Source organism: Ambystoma mexicanum, chromosome 3q (genome assembly GCF_040938575.1).
Source record: "Ambystoma mexicanum isolate Mex_15411 chromosome 3q, UKY_AmexF1_1, whole genome shotgun sequence".
Lineage (NCBI taxonomy): Eukaryota > Metazoa > Chordata > Amphibia > Caudata > Ambystomatidae > Ambystoma > Ambystoma mexicanum.
Window position 1 is genome coordinate 886,419,484 of NC_090926.1, and position 19,437 is coordinate 886,438,920.

The following is a 19,437-nucleotide window of genomic DNA, read 5'->3' on the forward strand; positions in this document are numbered from 1 at the left end:
CCGACTCCTGGGAATTTTTGGTGCTTCCTGTTTTGGTGCTTCAGTTCAAGCGAGAAGGAGTTTCCAGCTTTCGAGAGGCCGGAGAGTCCGTGTTCCCGAAGAAGGGTTGTGTTCGCTGGTGGAAGGAGGTCGAGGGAGTTACAGTTGTAGCCAGGTATTTGTGCATCAAGGGGATAGCAAGGTTAAAAGTCGTGGGAGGCGGGAATGCCAGCGTCCAGTTCGGGTCGGGGTGATGAACATAAGGTTAGCTGCGTCGGGACAGGGCAGGCACAAGTGCGGCCAACAAGTACGGGGGCAGCAGTTATAGAATGCTGCCATGATGCGGCCTCTATCGGGTCGCATCGCAGGACCTCAAAAGGCGGAATTTCCGGGGGCGAAGGTAATCCGGCAGGAACAATGAGTCAGTTCACAGGAGCGGGAGATAACTAGTTTGCTCGGTAGCACAGTAGAAGGGGCTTGGGATGGGGGCTGAGGGTTGAGGGGTGTTGAGGTGGGAGTGCAATGAAGGGAGCAGGGCACTCGTACAGGTCGAGGGTGGGGGTAAGATCACGGCCAAAGGGTAAGGGGGAGGGCTTTCAGGCAAGCCGCTAGTAGCCATGTCTTTGAGCGCTGAGGAACATCCCAATGGGGATTACAGGCAAAGAGAGAACAAAAGCAGTTTTCAAAATGAGTAATACATTTGGTAAACTTAGAGTGGGCATTCTAAGGTCACAAAGCCAGGTGGCTATTTTAACATGTCGATGAGGCGTGTTCGAATAAAGGCGGATGGGCAACAGTGCAGGCGTTACAGTTGTCTAAGGGTTTCGGTTGGATGATTCTTTGGTAGAAATAAAGGAGCACGGGAATAGTGGGTGTTGAGGCTGGGTAACGCAGGATTTGAACAGCATGTGCCATGCATGCACGTGGACGCGTGGGTAACATGGGGGTACGTTATAGCAATTTGGTTAAAGGTGCGAATGTGGGGACTGGCGGTGGTCAGCAGCGGGCGATGGTTGGGTACGACACAAACGGAGGAGCGGTGATGGTTGGGGTGGTTATGGGGTAGAATGACGTTAATTTTAAAGCATGAGGCATCGAGATGAATGGGAAACAGTTTAAGCCACGGCGACATGACTTGCAATTCTGTTTAGGTTTAAGCCCGCGGCCCGGGTTTCATTTATACATTACATGGGCAGGAGGGATGGTTGTCAAGGGTAGGTATGGGTCAGGGACGAGGGGCAATGGGGGCCACTGCGAGTAAGGACCAGGGTGGGGTCATCTGTTGTGGCTGGGGGGAGAAGGTCAATGGGCCCAGTCGAACGAGGGGTACCGCTAGGGGGTTAACCATGGGGGGGGACAGTACCAGCCAAAATATTCATTATTTGCGAAGCGCTTTGGGGATTAGGAAAAAGGGGGTGCTCCATGGGCACAGGACGGACCGGTCATGGGGGAGGAGGGGCCGTTAGGAGGGATTTGCAACGTAGGCGAGGACTAGTGAACAGGACCGGGCGCAGCCAACACAGCGTCAAGGAGCGCACTTGAGGATTTAGCAGAGGAGCCACATGAGGGAATTGGCAAGGTTCGGGCGCTGGGCGTGCATTATGGGTATTTCTGGGATGGGGTTTGAATAAGGCGCAGAGAGGAATGAGAGTGAGACAATGGGATGGCGGCGCTGGCGTCGTGAGTTTTTCTTTCCTCGTGTGCACCCGCGTACCTACTGGGATCGCATGTCCCGAAATACATTTGGTGCAATGGCTCCAATTTAAGGATCTTTCTAAGTGGGTTGAAGTGCTGCGGTGGGGGCAATTTTACCAGGCATAATTTGAAATGGGATAGATTTATAACACGCCTATCCACAAGTGTTTGGAAATCGGTCATATGTGCTGCAATGTGTTAGTTGAGGATCGCTTGCTCTAGACACCGTTTGGAGGTGCAGGTGCTTGGTGGTGTTTACAATGCGGTGCAGCGCAGGGAATGGGGGGCATTGCAGGCAATTGAAAGGCAAGGCGTTTAGAATGTATATAGGTCGAATATTGTTTGGTGATTTGCAACAGCGTTAATGGTGTGCAGTATGGGTGGGGGGTCAATTTTACCGCGCACAACTGTTAATGGGATGGATTTGATAACACGGATGCTTTTATAACGCACCTATCCACAAGTGTTTGAGAATCTGTCGTATGTGCTGCAATGCTTTAGTTGGGGATCGCTGGCTAGACACAGTTTGAAGGTGCAGGTGCTTGGTAGTGTTTACAATGCGGTGCAGCGCAGGGAATATGGGGCATTGCTGGCAATTGAAAGGCAAGGTGTTAGAATGTATATAGGTTGAATATTGTTTGGCGATTTGCAACAGCATTAATGGTGTGCAGTGCAGGTGGGGGGGGGTCAATTTTACCGTGCACAGCTTGTGCTGGATGGATTTTATAACGCGGATAATTTTATAACGCGCCTATCCACAAGTGTTTGAGAATCGGTTGCATGTGCTGCAATGTTTTAGTTGGGGATCGAATGCTCCAGACACAGTTTGAAGGTGCAGGTGCTTGGTCAAGTCCATAGGTTGGGAAGCGGCGATGGTCAAAATGGGAGCCCCTCAGCCAGCCGGCGAAACTATTACCACACAAGCATTTATCTCCCTGTCCCCTAACACCATCTCCGATTCGCAGTCTTCATCCGGAGTGGGGAGTCAATAAGCTCGCGCAAGAGACAAGCAAAATTTAGCGGGGGCCCTAGGGGGAGAAACACCAAGAAGGAGTTGGAGGAGGACTTGGCCGCATTGACAGCCTTGGTGGCCGAAGGAAAGGATAGGGAGGAGTCGACATCACCGGCTGGTGATCGTTCTAACAGATCGGGGCCCCTGGGCCCCAGCTACGAGGCTCAGGAGGAGGCTGGGGCGTAGTTCTGATGGTGAGTTGGACTGGGGCTCGAAAATGGACATTATAATTAATGAAAGTACTGCGCGGTGGGGGAATGCCCATGCGCAAGGAAAGGGGACACCAGTGGAGGAAGGGGTGACAGGCCCTAGTAGGGTGTGGGCAGCGGTGGGGAAAGCAACAGAAAATGGTGGAGGTTTCAGGGCAGCAATGGGTGAAGGGGTTAGATCAGGGGGACAGGCAAAGGGTGAACGGCTGGTAGATCTACCCACTCCACCATGCAGGGCAGTAGGAGGCCTCCCGGCAATCACTGAGAACAATTATTTGTGCTGGCACATACCGGATTGTGTGCAAAAGGAGGTTCATTGACACTTTTTCATTATTGGAGCATGAGACAAAAGGATACGACACCCTGCAGGCTAGTGGGAGCAGGGAGGTTGTATAAGCCAGGAAGAGGGTGAGGCCCGAGGAGAACCTGCAAAACTGGTTGGCGGGTTTCAGGATTATGGCACAAATAATAGTCAGAGCAAGCCAGACCAAGGGCCAGCCTTATACAATTATAGCCAATGTGTAATTGAGGAGCAAAGGAAGTGGGGAGGCACAGCCTGGCTTTTGAGTGACCAAAGGTTCAGGAAAAGGATGGAGAACGACCCCAGCCTAAGATGGGAACACAAATTGGTGGAGGATTGGTTGGATCGCAGACATCTTGATCACAGGGGGCGCTAGCAATGCAGGGCCAGCTATGGAGGTCACGCGCATGGTGCAGCACACATTGCCAGCAACACCAAGAATAGATCGTAGGGAGGGGTCACAGACAGAGATTGCCTCAGGATCAGGGGGGGAAGGGGCATGCAAAGCACACAGCAAAGCAATTTCAGAGGAAGAGGCGGCTCAGAGGCCTGTGCGCTCCCCCTACCCGTGCAGAAACTTTAATGAGGATTACTGCAATTGGTCGCCCAATTGTCGTTATAGGCACAAATGCTCATCATGTGGCAGCACAGGTCATACCTCTGTTTTGCAGAATATCAGGAACTGGGTCCAACCCTTGGCCTACCGAAGATGGGGGCAGACCAGTTATGTAACAAAGTGAGTGGCCATGAGCCTTTGTATGTGAACTAATAAAATGTTATCTCTCTTCAAGGTAGTACAGTTTGTGTATCGTTTAACTTGAGGGAGCACAACGCATACCCAAACCCTCGGCCAAACGTGTCCCTGCAGCATGGTAATGAATGTCGACTGAGTTTAGGGATAGGGGAGGGCGTGCGGGTATGGGGTGGGGAAGGGCAGGGGTGGACACCAATATTGGGGGGAGGACGCCATGACAAATCTAAAGGAAATTCGCCCCTCAAAATTAAGAAGCTCCTGCCCTGGCTTGCCCGCTACCCCCTAGAGCGGGAGAGGAATATCTTGTTAAAGGGTTTCACCATGGGCTTTGTAATCCCTTATAAAGATCCCCTGTTGCCACGAACTGCTGAAAACTTGAAATCAGCCAAGGTCTTCCCCGAAGTGGTACGGGAGAAGATAGAAAAAGAACTACAATTGGGTAGAGTGGCAGGTCCCTACGCGACCCCGCCTCTAGATAACCTCATAGTGACCCCTTTGGGAGTGGTGCTTAAGAAAGAGAAAGGCAAATACTGCTTAATACATAACTTATTGCACCCGAGAGGCCACTCACTTAATGACTGGCTGGATGAAAGGGTATGTGCCATGTCGTACGCTTCCTTCGACCAAGCGGTAAATGGTGCCAGGAGGGCGGGGATGGGTGCTCTAATGGCAAATGTGGACATTGAGGCGGCCTTTAGATTGTTCACCCTGACAGTTTTCACCTGCTGGGGTTCCAGTTTGGGGGGATCTACAGACAAATGCATGCCAATGGGCTGCAGCATATCCTGTGCATACTTTGAAACGTTCACCACTTTCCTTGAATGTGCCTTAAATGAGTTGGAGAACAGGGGCGTCAAAACCCACTACTTGGATGATTTTCTGTTCATTAGGGAACAAGGCTCGGACATTTGCAGCTCCCTATTGAATACATTCCTCAGTTTAGCCACAGAGCTAGGGGTACCTTTGGCAGCAGAAAAGATGGAGGGACCTTACACCCGCTTGACTTACCTGGGCATAGAAATAGATACAACAGAAGGTCTATGTAGGCTGCCACAGGAGAACGTGGCGGAATGCATTGCCCACATTGACACAGTACTGAGTAGTCACAGGGCCCCATTAAAGGCAATTCAGTCACTGATTGGTAGGCTGAATTTTGCGGACAGGGTTATCCCGGCGGGGCGGGTCTTTGCAGGATTGGCCTAATGCATGGGTCAAAAAAGGCTGGTGCAAAAACATCAATGTGCTAGAATTATTCCCCATTGTAGTGGCCCTGGACCTCTGGGCTAAAGAACTGGCCAACAAACGCTTAACAGTATGGTCAGACAATATGGCAGTGGTGGTAGGAATAAACACGCAGGTGGCTCATTGCCCAGCTACCCTAAACCTTCTTCGGCACCTGGTGAGGATAGGGCTGAAGATTAACACGGAGGTTGGGGCGCACCATATCCCAGGTGTCCTTAACATTGCGACGGATGCACTTTCTCGTTCGCAGATGGGTTGATTCCGGAAAGCACTTCCAGGGGCGAACGAGGATATGGCGCCTTTCAGGAGCGAGTGGTGGAGCCTAGTCTCTTGGAAAAGGGTATGAGGGTTGTAGCAGCCAAGTCACTGTCGGGGGCTCAAGGGAAAGATACAGCAGAGGTTTCAGGACCTTTCTTGAAATCACAGGAGAAAGCAACAACGAGGAGTGGGAAGTGAAGGTCCAACGCTTCATTCTATGGGCCAGGAATAACCACAAGTCGAAATCATGGCTCTCAGGGCATCTAAGCGCAATCGCCTTCCACAGCCAGCTAGCAGGCTATAGCGACCCGACCAAGGGTTTCCTAGTCAGGGCGGTGGTGAGGGATTGGGACAGGGAGGAGCCCTCTAGCAGGGATGATAGTCGCCCCATTCACATCGTACTGTTGAAAAAGATGCTCACCCACCTACGTTTGGTATGCTACTGCCCTTATGAGTGTACCCTCTTTAAAGCCTGCTTCAGATTAGCTTTATTTGGAGCCCTGCGCCCCAGTGAGTAGATCGCCTGCTCCAAACACGATAAAGAATTCAAGGCGCTACTGAGGGACGACATAAGCATATCAGTGGGATCCCTGGGTTTGAAGATAAGGAGCTCCAAGACAGATCAAGGGGGAAAAGGAAGAAACCTGGTCCTTGGGTGCTTGGGGGAAGGGGAATTTTGCCCTGTCACTGCCATGAGCTCATTTTTGGGTGCTAGGAAATGGGGCCCAGGTTACTTGTTTATACATGAGGAGGGCTCCCAATTTACGCTATTCCAATTCAGAAGGGTAATGGCCTCGACCCTAGCTGGCATTAAGGGCACCAACAGGCAGTACACGCCTCACTCATTCCGAATAGGGGCGGCCACAACAGCATACCAATAGGGAATGGGAGATGAAGCCATAAAGAGAATTGTCAGGTGGGAATCGGACAAGTTCAAACTATACATTAGGCCTGAAGGGTTATAGGGGGGGAACGCCGTTTAAATAAAGAATAAGGAGCTGGGGATGGGGGCGAAAAAGGGAAGGGAGGTGCGCAAGGCACAGGATATTTCACCAACCAGCAATTAATCTCTCCACAGATCACAGATCGGTGTGGGTCATCGGCCACTCATTCGTGGCCCGGGCAGCAGAGGAAAGAGTATCAGGACACTCATATGGGCTTTTCACAGACCCGGATCTCCTGGGTAGCCAAAGGAGGCATGAGATGGGACGAGTTGTGGGGGGTGCTGGACAATTGCAGCCGGTGCTATGGCCGCCTTGACATAATGGTGATCCACTTAAGGGGAAACGACTTGGTGGCAGGGAGGAGAAAGGGGCTATTGGCGTGGATGAGGGCCGCACTGACTCAAGTAGGGAACAGGTTGTGGTCGGAGATCATACCAAGGCAATCATGGCGGGGGGCGCATTCTCATAGAGGGGTTGAGGAATCCAAGCGGAAATTGAAGGCAAAGCTGGGAAAATTTCTGGTTAGCAGGGGCCTGGGCTGGATCAAACATGCCTTGATTAGTTTGAAAACACCGGGTTGCTTTGGGGCGGATAAAGTGCACTTATCAGAGGTGGGGGTGAGGGTGATGGTGGCTGACTTGAAGGATGCGCTGGAAGGGGTGGGATGGAAATAGACCGGAAGGAGGGGCAAGAGAGGGGGGAAGGAAAGGAAGGTGATAAGTAGGCACTGCCCACAAGTAAATGGCTTTAACTTGGCCCGAAACGCTCCCTCTCCACCCCCCCGGGTGGGCCTCCGTTAAGGAAACACACGGTCAAGGGAAGACCTTTTTCAGCACGCCGCTGCCAGGACAGTTGGCCCTCCTGCAATGGAGTACGGAACAAGGGATCAGACAATGTTAGGGAGAATTCTCTGTTTAGGCTGAATTTCCCTACCTAGTGAGTCCCCCAGCAGCTTTGCTGGATTTCTGGGGTTTAATTTTTTTCTCCTGCCAAGAGTGAGACTCTTTTACCCTCACTCTTGGACATGTTGAAGTGTGTTTTCTTGGTTAAACCTTGTGTTGAATGGGCTATGGGGTCTTTTACTCCATAGGGCCTCATGTATTTTTGTGATGTGGGTCACACAGCACCCTCTGTGCCGTGACCCAGGGGTGTCCTAGGGACTCCCCAACATAGACTCCATACCCTAGGACTGACTACTGTCTCCCAGGGCATGTAAAGTCACCAAAGACTTTGCTAGTCTTGAATCCTGAACAGAACCAGTACAAACCATCATATTGTGGACGTACTGGCTGGGGCAATTCGATTGCCCCAGGGTCTGTTAGTCGAGGGGGCACGTCTCCGTCCCCCCTGATCGAGTTTTGGCTGGTGGCAGTGGAAACTACTTTTTATATTCGACCGCGAATATTTTCCTATGGGATTTCCCATTGTTTTAGGCTAACACATTTAATTATTTATTTACGGTAGCCTTAAACATACCGCCGGTTTATATATTTATTTTTATAACTCCGGTTGGGACTTTTTGCCAAAACTTGATTCTAAAATGGCGTTGGTGTTCGCCTCTGTAACTCTGACCCAAAGTGGAGCCCTTTGTTCCACTTTTGGCGGGCTTCTCCACAGAAGCCCTCCAAAGTGGTGCCACTCTGTCTGGGGTACTTAGGAGGGGTGGAGGGGGATTTAGGCACCCTGGACTGAGTTACCTTGGTAACTCAAGTCGCACTCCGTCCTGATTGGCCCAAGTGGTGAGCCGCCCGGCTCACCACTTAGCATGTTTGAGTGACAGCTAGGCTGGGTGAATGGGGGCTTGTTGCATAAAAGCAGGGCTTTGGGGACTGGGACTTCAGAAGTCGCCACAGGACCAAGAATCCGACGAGGGAAGAGCTGAGCCGACCTGCTTCGACGACACCACCCGGTGGAGCCCTGCTGAACCGTCTCACCACTTTTTCCCGACGACCGAGGAGAACTCTTAACGGAGTGGCTCCTTCCCTTGACTGGTGGGGACAACCAGTTTTCGCCTTCTTTCCGCTTCTCGAGGTATCTCGTGGCCGCCTTGCCAGTGCCAAGCACCCCGGCAACCGGAACCCCACCACACTTTACCCCCATACCGCGAAAGTCGGTACCAACCCTTTAACCGGAGGACTCCGCGGCTGGTTTCTTCCCGGGCAGTGCTACGACCTTTCTCTTCTGCTCTTCAGCGAGATATTCTTCTCCCCTGACCGACGTCGAGCCTTGCTGTCACTGCCTGGAACAACTGCCCCCGCTGGAGGATCCTTTCCGCTTAAGGTACTGTGTTCCGCCTGGCTTCCCTTGCCACCGACTGTACGGGGTAGATTTAGTCCCCGGCTTTCGAACCTGGGAGTGCCTGGGACACTTTGGCTAAACTTTCTGAGCCACTCTAAACTCTTTTTGACTCTTTGCAAGACTTTGAATCTCTAACTAACAGTGTGATCTTGGGCACATTTTCGCTCCGGCTACTCTAAGAGTGGGCCCGGCCTAGTGACTTTTGCTCACCTGTGACTTTATTCTTCTTTAAGCCTATTGCAAGTGTTCTGGACCTTAGAGTGGTGTGTCTAACCTATTTCTGCTTTTTCTCTCCCTTTCTTGGAAACTACTAGAGTGTCATCTAACGTTAAGCACTCACCTCTGTTTTAATTAAGTGGTGTTAACCTAGAGTTGTCTAGATAGGAGAAAGGATTGAATTTACTTTCATTATAACTGTGTTGAAGTGTTTTTACCATATTCGTTGCTAGAGTGTTTTTTTTTACTTATGTGTGTTTTTAAATAAATAACTATATTCTTTTGAAACCAAGCTCTGGTCAGTGTTTGCTTGTGCTATTGTGTTTTGGTACATATTGTGTATACTTTGCATACTGCCTAACTCTTCTTGAGAGAAGTCTGACTGCTCAGCCACAGCTACCAGGTAAATCTGGGTGGTACAGACTGCTACCAAAGGGGTTTACTGCTCTACCTGTAGTCTTAAATCTTTTGCAGTGTTCCCCAAGGGAACTGCACAGGTTTCTGCCTAACACTGGTGGCAGCGGTGGGATTTGTATTGAGTATACATTTTATTGTGCTTTAGATACCTTAGTGCAACTAACCACAAAGCTTAGCACTGAAAAAGTAAAACCTCTAACATGTCAGTTATAGAAAGCTATAGTCAAGAGTCCCTTGCAGCCAAAACTGCTGATTGTTTAAGAGTGCTCTGTAAACATAAGGATCTCCTGACTAAGGGCAAGAAAATGGAGCTGATTGAAAGATTGTTAGCTAACCAAAGTCTGGGTGATGGTTCAGAGGAGCCTACCACTCCAGCAACTGTAGATGACAGTATTGAAGTTAACATGGAGCAAAATGTTGATGATTCTGAGGAAGAGTCAGAAGAGGAGGGTGAGGCTGTTGTAACTGTCCCCCCTAGGCCTCTGCCTGCTCTACCTGCTGGACCTTTACCAGGTCCCACATTTAGTCCTCAGTACTTTGAACTGGAGAAAATGAAGCTAGAATTGGAGTATAAGAAACTTAATGCTCAAACTGACAAAGAACTAAGGCTAAGGGAAATGGAGCTCAAGTATGACTTAGAAATGAAGAAATTATCTGTTGAGAATGTTTCTCTCTCTGGCTCCTCTAGAAGTTCCAGTCCTAAAAGACCCCGGATGCCTAAAGAATTGGTTGGTATGTATGAGCCTAAGTTGGATGTGTTGGATTGGTTGTCTCTGTTTGAATATAATCATGGGCTCCAGAACATCACAGGAAATGACTTACTCACCTGGTTGTTCTCTAGGCTTCCCCCTGTTGCAACTGATGTGGTAATGGAGATGGGGGAGGAGGATAGGAAGGACTATGAATGTGTGAAACTAGCTTTGATAGCTAGGTTTGGGAAGACCCCTTCCCAGTATCTTAAGAGGTTTAGGAGCCTCAAAAAGCATGATGGTACCCCTTGGGCTACCTGGGTGAATGAATGTTTGAAAAACTTAGAGGGATGGATTAAGGGTTACAAGGTGAACACTTATGAAGGTATGAAGAATTTGTTTATGTTGGAGACTATTTATGATGCCTGCTCTCCTGAGCTCAGACAACACTTGGCTGATTCCAGGGAATTAGATTCCCGGAAACTAGCTAAGGCTGCTGACTTGTGGGTTGCCAACAGGGCCACTCACAAGGATTCTGGGGTAACTCAGAAGAAGGATGGGGAAAAACAGTCTAAGAAGGACTCCAAAGAGAATTCTAATACTACAAATTCCAAAGAGGGCCCCAAACAAAACTATAAGGGTAAGCCACAAGGGAAACCAAATCAGGCTAGTGTACCTTCTGGTCCCAGACCAGAAGGAGGTCAGAACAAGCCTCCATTCCAGCGAGCCTTTGGCTCATGCTTTGTTTGTAAGGCTACTGACCATGTGAAAGGAGATCCCAGATGTAAGGGTAAACCTTCAGGGGTCCAGCTTGCCTCCTTAGCCTTCGCTCCAGAAGAGGAAGTACATATGGCAAGTGGAAACTTTCTATTACTAGCTGATGAACCCACTGGAGTCTCAGCTAGTGTTTCTTTAGTCTCTCTGGGGTTGTGGGAGCAACAGAATTTAGATGTCTATAACTCTATCCCAGATAATACTAAAGAGTATTATAAGGACAGTGTCCAGGTGAATGGTCAGGAGACTCCTGCCATCAGGGACACTGGAGCCAGCATAACTGTGGTGGATGAATCATTTTTCAAGGCAGAGGATGTTGCTAAGGCACCCAAATGCCTCACCAAGTTAGCTGGTGGGCCTGTGCAGATGTGTCCCCAGTTACCAGTTCTCATCCAATGTAATGATATGGCTGTAAAAATACCTGTCAGTGTACAATGTGAAGTGCCAGGTAGGGTTCTGTTGGGAAATGACCTCAAAGCTCTTGGAGTTGTATCTCATACCCCCAGACCTCCTAGCAAAAGGTTCCAGGAACTCACAAAACCTGCAAGGGAGAAAACCCTGAGAGGGTTATCTCAGGAGATGATGACAGAAATCACTCCTCTACCACTGGAGCAACTTACTGCAGTAACTACCAGATCAGGAGCAAAGGGGCAACCCAAGACTCCTAGGAAAAAGCCAGCAGCAAGCACTCCAGTGCTTCCAACAAGGACTTCCCCTAGGTTGTCCAAAGTTACACCTGTAACTCCACCTCCAGCTGAGGCTGAGAGGGAGGTACAACCCTGTGTGGTTGAGCTAGACTCTGAGGAAGAGCTAGAAGGAGGCCCCAACCTTATTGGAGATTTGGACCCTGAGGACCATCCTGAGCTGCAGTCTTTACTGGCAGAAGGTGGGCCTAGCAGGGCAGCTTTTCGTAAGGGGCAAAGAGAATGTCCAACTCTGGAAGGTCTCCGCCACCAGGCAGCTTCTCAAGCTGATGGGCAAGAGCCTGGGAAGTATAGGTTGCACTGGGAAGATGGCCTCTTCTACAGTGAACCCACTGAGTCTGAACCTGGAGACTACAAACGCCTTGTAGTCCCACAAGAAAACAGACAACAGTTCTTACAACTAGCCCATGAGATACCTTTGGCTGGCCACTTGAGTTTCAAGAAGACCAAGGAAAGGCTCTCACTCTACTTTTATTGGCCAAAGATGGGGGCTGAAGTAGATAGATATTGTAAGAGCTGCCATACCTGCCAGACTTCTGGTAAGGTTGGTTCCAAGAATGTGGCACCTTTAGTGCCTCTCCCAGTTGTGGGAGTCCCATTTGAGAGGGTAGGGATTGACATTGTTGGTCCCCTTGATCCTCCCACCTCCTCAGGCAACAGGTTTATCCTTGTTGTAGTAGACCATGCTACTAGATACCCTGAGGCCATTCCTATGAGGACTGTTACAGCTCCGGCTGTGGCTAAGGCCCTCCTTGGTATTTTTACCAGGGTTGGGTTTCCTAAGGAGGTAATCTCTGACAGGGGGTCAAACTTTATGTCCCACTACATGAAGGCCATGTGGAAAACCTGTGGAGTTACCTACAAGTTCTCAACCGCCTACCACCCTCAGACAAACGGGTTGGTTGAAAGGTTTAACAGAACCATGAAGAGCATGATAGGTGCTTTAGAAGAACCCCTTAAGAAAAAGTGGGACCTTCTACTGCCATGCCTTCTCTTTGCTTATAGAGAAGTCCCTCAGGAGGGAGTAGGTTATTCTCCCTTTGAGCTTCTCTATGGCCATCCAGTCAGAGGTCCATTGGCCCTGATTAAGGAGGGGTTGGAAGGTGCTCCTCCCCTCAAGCCAGTCAGAGTGACTGACTATGTGATAGGTCTCCGGAGGAGAATGTCACACATGATGGCAGAAGCAAGTGACAACTTGAAAGCTGGTCAAGCCCTGGTCAAACATTGGCACGACCAGAAGGCTAACATGGTTGAGTTTACTCAAGACCAGCTAGTTCTAGTTATGCTCCCAACAAGGCAGAGGGCCTTGCAAGACAAATGGATGGGACCCTTCAAGGTTGTGGGAAAACTTGGAGAGGTCAACTATCTGGTGGATCTGGGCAGACCCAGGGAAGCTCCTAGAGTCTTCCACACCAACCGACTAAAAGCATACATCTCCAGACCTGATGTAGGAGCCTTGCTTCTAGCTTCAGCTGCAGAGGAGGAAGAGAGTGAATCTCTCCCTGATCTCCTCAGAGGTGTACCTTTAGATGAAAAAGTTGAAGGAGTCAATCTCTCTTCAGACCTGACACCTGAGCAACAAGAGGAGTGCAAATCTATGTTAAATCAGTTTGCCTCCCTGTTCTCACTGTCACCAGGCTTGACCCCTTGGGGCCAGCACGAGATACTCACTGGTGACTGTCTGCCAGTCAAAAGCAGAGGATACAGAATGTCAGAACATATCAGAGCCCACATCAAAGGAGAGGTCAAGAAGATGCTTGATCTCGGGGTAATAGAGCCCTCTACTAGTCCATGGTCTAGCCCAGTTGTGTTAGTACCAAAGGCAGGATCCAAAGACTTGAGATTCTGTGTGGACTATAGAGCTCTAAACGCAGTCACCAAGACTGATGCCCACCCTTTGCCCAGGACAGATGAGTTGGTGGATAAACTTGGTGCAGCCAAGTACCTCAGCACATTTGACCTGACGTCAGGCTATTGGCAAATAGCCCTGACAGACCATGCCAAGGAGAAAACTGCATTTTCGACCCCAGTTGGCTTGTACCAGTTTAAGGTCATGCCTTTTGGACTAAAAAATGCACCTGCCACATTCCAAAGGATGGTGAACCAGGTTCTGGCTGGGATGGAAGATTTCTGCATGGCATACTTGGATGACATTGCAGTCTTCAGCCACTCCTGGGAAGAACATGTGAACCACCTAGGACATGTGTTGCAGGCTCTGGAACAGGCCCATTTGACAATCAAAGCCAGTAAGTGCCAGATTGGTCAAAGTAAAGTGGTCTACCTTGGACATGAGGTAGGAGGTGGAGAAATAAGGCCTTTGCCCAGCAAGATTGAAGCTGTGCAAAATTGGACAACACCAACTACTCAAACCCAAGTGAGAGCTTTTTTAGGCCTCACTGGATATTACAGGAATTTCATTGAGAACTATGGGACCATAGCTTCTCCACTGAATGTAATCTCCTCTCCCAAATTCCCTAAAAAGGTAAAATGGAATGAGGAGTGCAAGCAGGCCTTTGAAAAACTGAAGAGAGCTCTTTGCCAAGCTCCAGTATTGAGAGCTCCTGACTACCACCAACCTTTCATTGTACAAACTGATGCTTCCAATGTAGGTATAGGTGCAGTTCTAAGCCAACTGGATGAGAAGGGTAGGGAGCACCCCATTTGCTTCATCAGTAGGAAACTGAAGGATCCTGAGACAAGGTGGGCAACTATCGAAAGAGAATGCTTTGCTATTGTGTGGGCACTGAAGAAGTTTAGGCCATACTTGTATGGTTCTACTTTTGTTATTCAGACTGACCACCAACCCTTGAGATGGTTAATGCAAATGAAGGGGGAAAATCCAAAACTATTGAGATGGTCAATCTGCCTGCAAGGGTTTGATTTCACCATTGAGCACAGGTCAGGGTGTCACCATCAAAATGCTGATGGACTCTCTAGGATGTATATCATCGACTAGAGGTATGAGGTTCATCCAGGAGTGGATTAAATCCTCCTGTCCCTTAGTCTGGGGGGGGCGAGTGTTAGGGAGAATTCTCTGTTTAGGCTGAATTTCCCTACCTAGTGAGTCCCCCAGCAGCTTTGCTGGATTTCTGGGGTTTAATTTTTTTCTCCTGCCAAGAGTGAGACTCTTTTACCCTCACTCTTGGACATGTTGAAGTGTGTTTTCTTGGTTAAACCTTGTGTTGAATGGGCTATGGGGTCTTTTACTCCATAGGGCCTCATGTATTTTTGTGATGTGGGTCACACAGCACCCTCTGTGCCGTGACCCAGGGGTGTCCTAGGGACTCCCCAACATAGACTCCATACCCTAGGACTGACTACTGTCTCCCAGGGCATGTAAAGTCACCAAAGACTTTGCTAGTCTTGAATCCTGAACAGAACCAGTACAAACCATCATATTGTGGACGTACTGGCTGGGGCAATTCGATTGCCCCAGGGTCTGTTAGTCGAGGGGGCACGTCTCCGTCCCCCCTGATCGAGTTTTGGCTGGTGGCAGTGGAAACTACTTTTTATATTCGACCGCGAATATTTTCCTATGGGATTTCCCATTGTTTTAGGCTAACACATTTAATTATTTATTTACGGTAGCCTTAAACATACCGCCGGTTTAAATATTTATTTTTATAACTCCGGTTGGGACTTTTTGCCAAAACTTGATTCTAAAATGGCGTTGGTGTTCGCCTCTGTAACTCTGACCCAAAGTGGAGCCCTTTGTTCCACTTTTGGCGGGCTTCTCCACAGAAGCCCTCCAAAGTGGTGCCACTCTGTCTGGGGTACTTAGGAGGGGTGGAGGGGGATTTAGGCACCCTGGACTGAGTTACCTTGGTAACTCAAGTCGCACTCCGTCCTGATTGGCCCAAGTGGTGAGCCGCCCGGCTCACCACTTAGCATGTTTGAGTGACAGCTAGGCTGGGTGAATGGGGGCTTGTTGCATAAAAGCAGGGCTTTGGGGACTGGGACTTCAGAAGTCGCCACAGGACCAAGAATCCGACGAGGGAAGAGCTGAGCCGACCTGCTTCGACGACACCACCCGGTGGAGCCCTGCTGAACCGTCTCACCACTTTTTCCCGACGACCGAGGAGAACTCTTAACGGAGTGGCTCCTTCCCTTGACTGGTGGGGACAACCAGTTTTCGCCTTCTTTCCGCTTCTCGAGGTATCTCGTGGCCGCCTTGCCAGTGCCAAGCACCCCGGCAACCGGAACCCCACCACACTTTACCCCCATACCGCGAAAGTCGGTACCAACCCTTTAACCGGAGGACTCCGCGGCTGGTTTCTTCCCGGGCAGTGCTACGACCTTTCTCTTCTGCTCTTCAGCGAGATATTCTTCTCCCCTGACCGACGTCGAGCCTTGCTGTCACTGCCTGGAACAACTGCCCCCGCTGGAGGATCCTTTCCGCTTAAGGTACTGTGTTCCGCCTGGCTTCCCTTGCCACCGACTGTACGGGGTAGATTTAGTCCCCGGCTTTCGAACCTGGGAGTGCCTGGGACACTTTGGCTAAACTTTCTGAGCCACTCTAAACTCTTTTTGACTCTTTGCAAGACTTTGAATCTCTAACTAACAGTGTGATCTTGGGCACATTTTCGCTCCGGCTACTCTAAGAGTGGGCCCGGCCTAGTGACTTTTGCTCACCTGTGACTTTATTCTTCTTTAAGCCTATTGCAAGTGTTCTGGACCTTAGAGTGGTGTGTCTAACCTATTTCTGCTTTTTCTCTCCCTTTCTTGGAAACTACTAGAGTGTCATCTAACGTTAAGCACTCACCTCTGTTTTAATTAAGTGGTGTTAACCTAGAGTTGTCTAGATAGGAGAAAGGATTGAATTTACTTTCATTATAACTGTGTTGAAGTGTTTTTACCATATTCGTTGCTAGAGTGTTTTTTTTTACTTATGTGTGTTTTTAAATAAATAACTATATTCTTTTGAAACCAAGCTCTGGTCAGTGTTTGCTTGTGCTATTGTGTTTTGGTACATATTGTGTATACTTTGCATACTGCCTAACTCTTCTTGAGAGAAGTCTGACTGCTCAGCCACAGCTACCAGGTAAATCTGGGTGGTACAGACTGCTACCAAAGGGGTTTACTGCTCTACCTGTAGTCTTAAATCTTTTGCAGTGTTCCCCAAGGGAACTGCACAGGTTTCTGCCTAACAGACAATTACAAAGAACGCCGTCAGAAAGGGCGAAGGTCGGCCTCAGCACGAACCAACACGCCACCGTGGAGTCCGGAAGGCCAGCTTGCCTGGGAAATACGGAATGAATGAGGATACAGACAAGGCTCTAATGAGCGGGAGGTTTTTAGGGGCGCAGGCGATCTGGTGCATTAGGGAGAACTCACTGCTGCCGGTTGCCCGCTGTGAGTGGTGGCGGAGACACCGGTCGCAGCGATAGGTCTCTTGCAGACACGCCCAGTTGATGTTATATGGTGTTCCCGTTAGAAAGCACTAGCGGATACCACAAGGGAACTGTACAGCCATCGGTTTATTATGAACGGTGCCCAGGAGTATTAGAGTCAGGGGAGTCCCATGTTAAAGAGGAGGGTTAGGGGGCTTGGAAGACCTTCCAACTACAAACGTGGGTGGGGGGAAATGGGAAGTGCATTGATGGAAACAAAAAATGGGAGAGCAACAATGAAGTTGCAAGGGGAGGGGAATGAAAGGTTTTACAGTAAACGGGGCTCTGGCAAGTAGGTTGGGAAAACTGGGGGGTAGGGGTCCACTAGTGATTATGGGGTCGGTGGGGGGGGGTGTTAAGAGAAATGGGGTATTTTCAATTGACAGCTCAAGGGGAACAGAAGATACACTTAGTAGGGGGACCTTGGAATGTGGTGGAAAGTGGCCTAAGAGAAGCAGGGGGGAGAGTTGGGGAGGACCCCTCTTAAGCGATAGGTAAGGGGAGGATGATGGAGACACTAAGGCTGTTGGGCTCTGGGGTGAAGGTAGCTTTGGATGGGGCTCTTGAGAACAGGAGGGCGTGAAGGGGAAAGAGGGGCCCGAGGGGATGGGACAACTAAGGCGGTGGGAGCTAGGGCAGCCTGGGGTTTCAGCGGAATGGGGGATTCCTGGCATAACAGGCTAAGGGATGATCTTGAGGGAGAGGGAAATTTGTCAAGGAATAGAGAGCCCCAAGGGGAAAGGGGAACGGGGAAGAAGAGGGAATCCAGGGGTAAAGGGAAGCTAGAGGGGGGAAAAGGAGATCTGGACACATCCTAAGGAAGGAACCAAAGCGGACGAATGACAAGGAAACGGAAGGGGAAAGGGAAGCATGACGGGGGGTAAAGAGATCTGGACGCATCCTAAAAAAGGAGCCAAAGCAGATGATGGAGAATGAAACGAAATAAGACAATGAAAGATAATGCACTTAAATAGAGATGGGAAAGGAAAACTAAAGAAAATGAAATAAAAATGAAAAAGAAAAATCAAAAGAAATGGCCAAAGGGTAGAAAGGGACTGATAAGGAGGGACGTGGCCCGCAACGGGTTCGCAAGGACCTGAAGGGGCGGGGGGAGGGTGGATAGGATGCTATTGCTCAGCGCAGAATCCTTAGGGTAGCAGCAAAACGGAAAACCTGTAAGCTAACTCCTGTCTTTATGTATGTAATAAAGTTTGCTGTGGCAATTTTTCTCCCACTTATTCAACTGGTCATGCCTCTCATTTGGTGCTATAGGGGGTTTGGGCTCCAAGGGAGGAGGGTAGTGGTTAAGGAATGGGGGCAATCATCAGTGCCAGATTAAATCTGACAGCTAGATAACAGCCCTCTCTCCCTCCCAAGAGAAAGCGAGAGTGTTGACGCACCGGGATGTAATCCCCACGGGCCTCTGCGAGCCGCATTCCCGTGCCTAACGCAGTGAATAGAGGGTGGCGGGAAATGTTGGCAACTGACGAACCTCTGCATAACTTACCCTGAGCACATTTCCCTGTCAAGCTTTTTTTTTATTACGTTCTGCGCATCACGTTGTCAGTCATATTGTAGACCAACAAAGCCTCTCTGTTCCTGCCTTAAAATAGCTGTTTTTTCAGGAATTCCGGGGCATCCCTTGGTCCACAATGCACGGGGCGGATAGGGGAAGTGGCTAAGAGGGGCTCTTTTTTGGCAGACACATAATTGCTCCCTGTTATTGCAGAGGGGAGCTGGTATAGTGGGAGGTTTTACGCGAATTGGAGCACTTTTTTGTTCCGGAGTTTTGTCTTGCTCTAATAGTTTGTCCGGCCGGGAGCGCTGTGTTTCCCCTGAAAGGCTGCCTCTCATTAGCATGCGCTCCAGGCGGCGTGCAAAGTGCTGCAGACCCACCTTGGCCTCGCCGACCAGAAGCCTCTGCAAGCTCCCGGAAGATGACAGCCCGCGCCGCCTGGCTCCTGTGCTGCGTCATCGGCTCTTGCCCAGTCCAGGCCAAGAGCGAAGGTGAGCGCCTACCAGGCCAGTCGGACGCTCGTCGCGACGCATTCCTGGCTTCATTTTCAAAATCTTACTGCGCACTCATTTATTCCTTTATTTTCCTTTTGTTTTATCGTCGCCCATTCCGAATTTGAGACGAAGAAAACGTTCATTTAAAAAAAGGGTGAGGGCTTAGGGGAAGTCGTTAAGTTAACTGCCAGTTTTAATGATAAAGTGAAAAAAGGAATAGTGAAATACGTCGTTAAAATGTTAAAATCTGATAGCTATTGTTAAAAGGTGGTGGTTCTAAGGGAGCGATACGGGGTCTCCCCATTTCATGAATTCAGGGGTCTTATAGGGAATGGATATGGGGATGGTTAAAGGGGAGGGGGGTCACATTCCGTCCTTTAATGTTATGTACTACTTGGGTAGGGAACAATTTCACAGCTGAACTATGGAGAGGTAATCCCAGAAATGCTAATATATAGACGCTTTTTAAATAAACGGGACAGGTATAATTCAGTGTATTTTTAAACTGCTGCATAAACAGATAAAACTACAAAATAGCAGCAGGG

The 19,437-nt window shown here is 49.5% G+C and overlaps 1 protein-coding gene across 2 annotated transcripts in view; it reads left to right on the forward strand.

Moving 5' to 3' along the window:
* The first annotated feature begins 18,494 nt into the window (after positions 1–18,494).
* C3QH17orf58 (chromosome 3q C17orf58 homolog) overlaps positions 18,495–19,437 on the forward strand; it is a 277,055-nt gene continuing 276,112 nt past the window's right edge. The window contains exon 1 of one of the 2 annotated variants that reach the window (XM_069655022.1): positions 18,495–18,889. In XM_069655022.1, coding sequence (XP_069511123.1) covers positions 18,820–18,889 — 70 coding nt within the window. In that variant the 5' untranslated portion in view covers positions 18,495–18,819. The remainder of the gene's footprint in view (positions 18,890–19,437) is intronic. The other variant, XM_069655021.1, reaches the window with a different exon arrangement.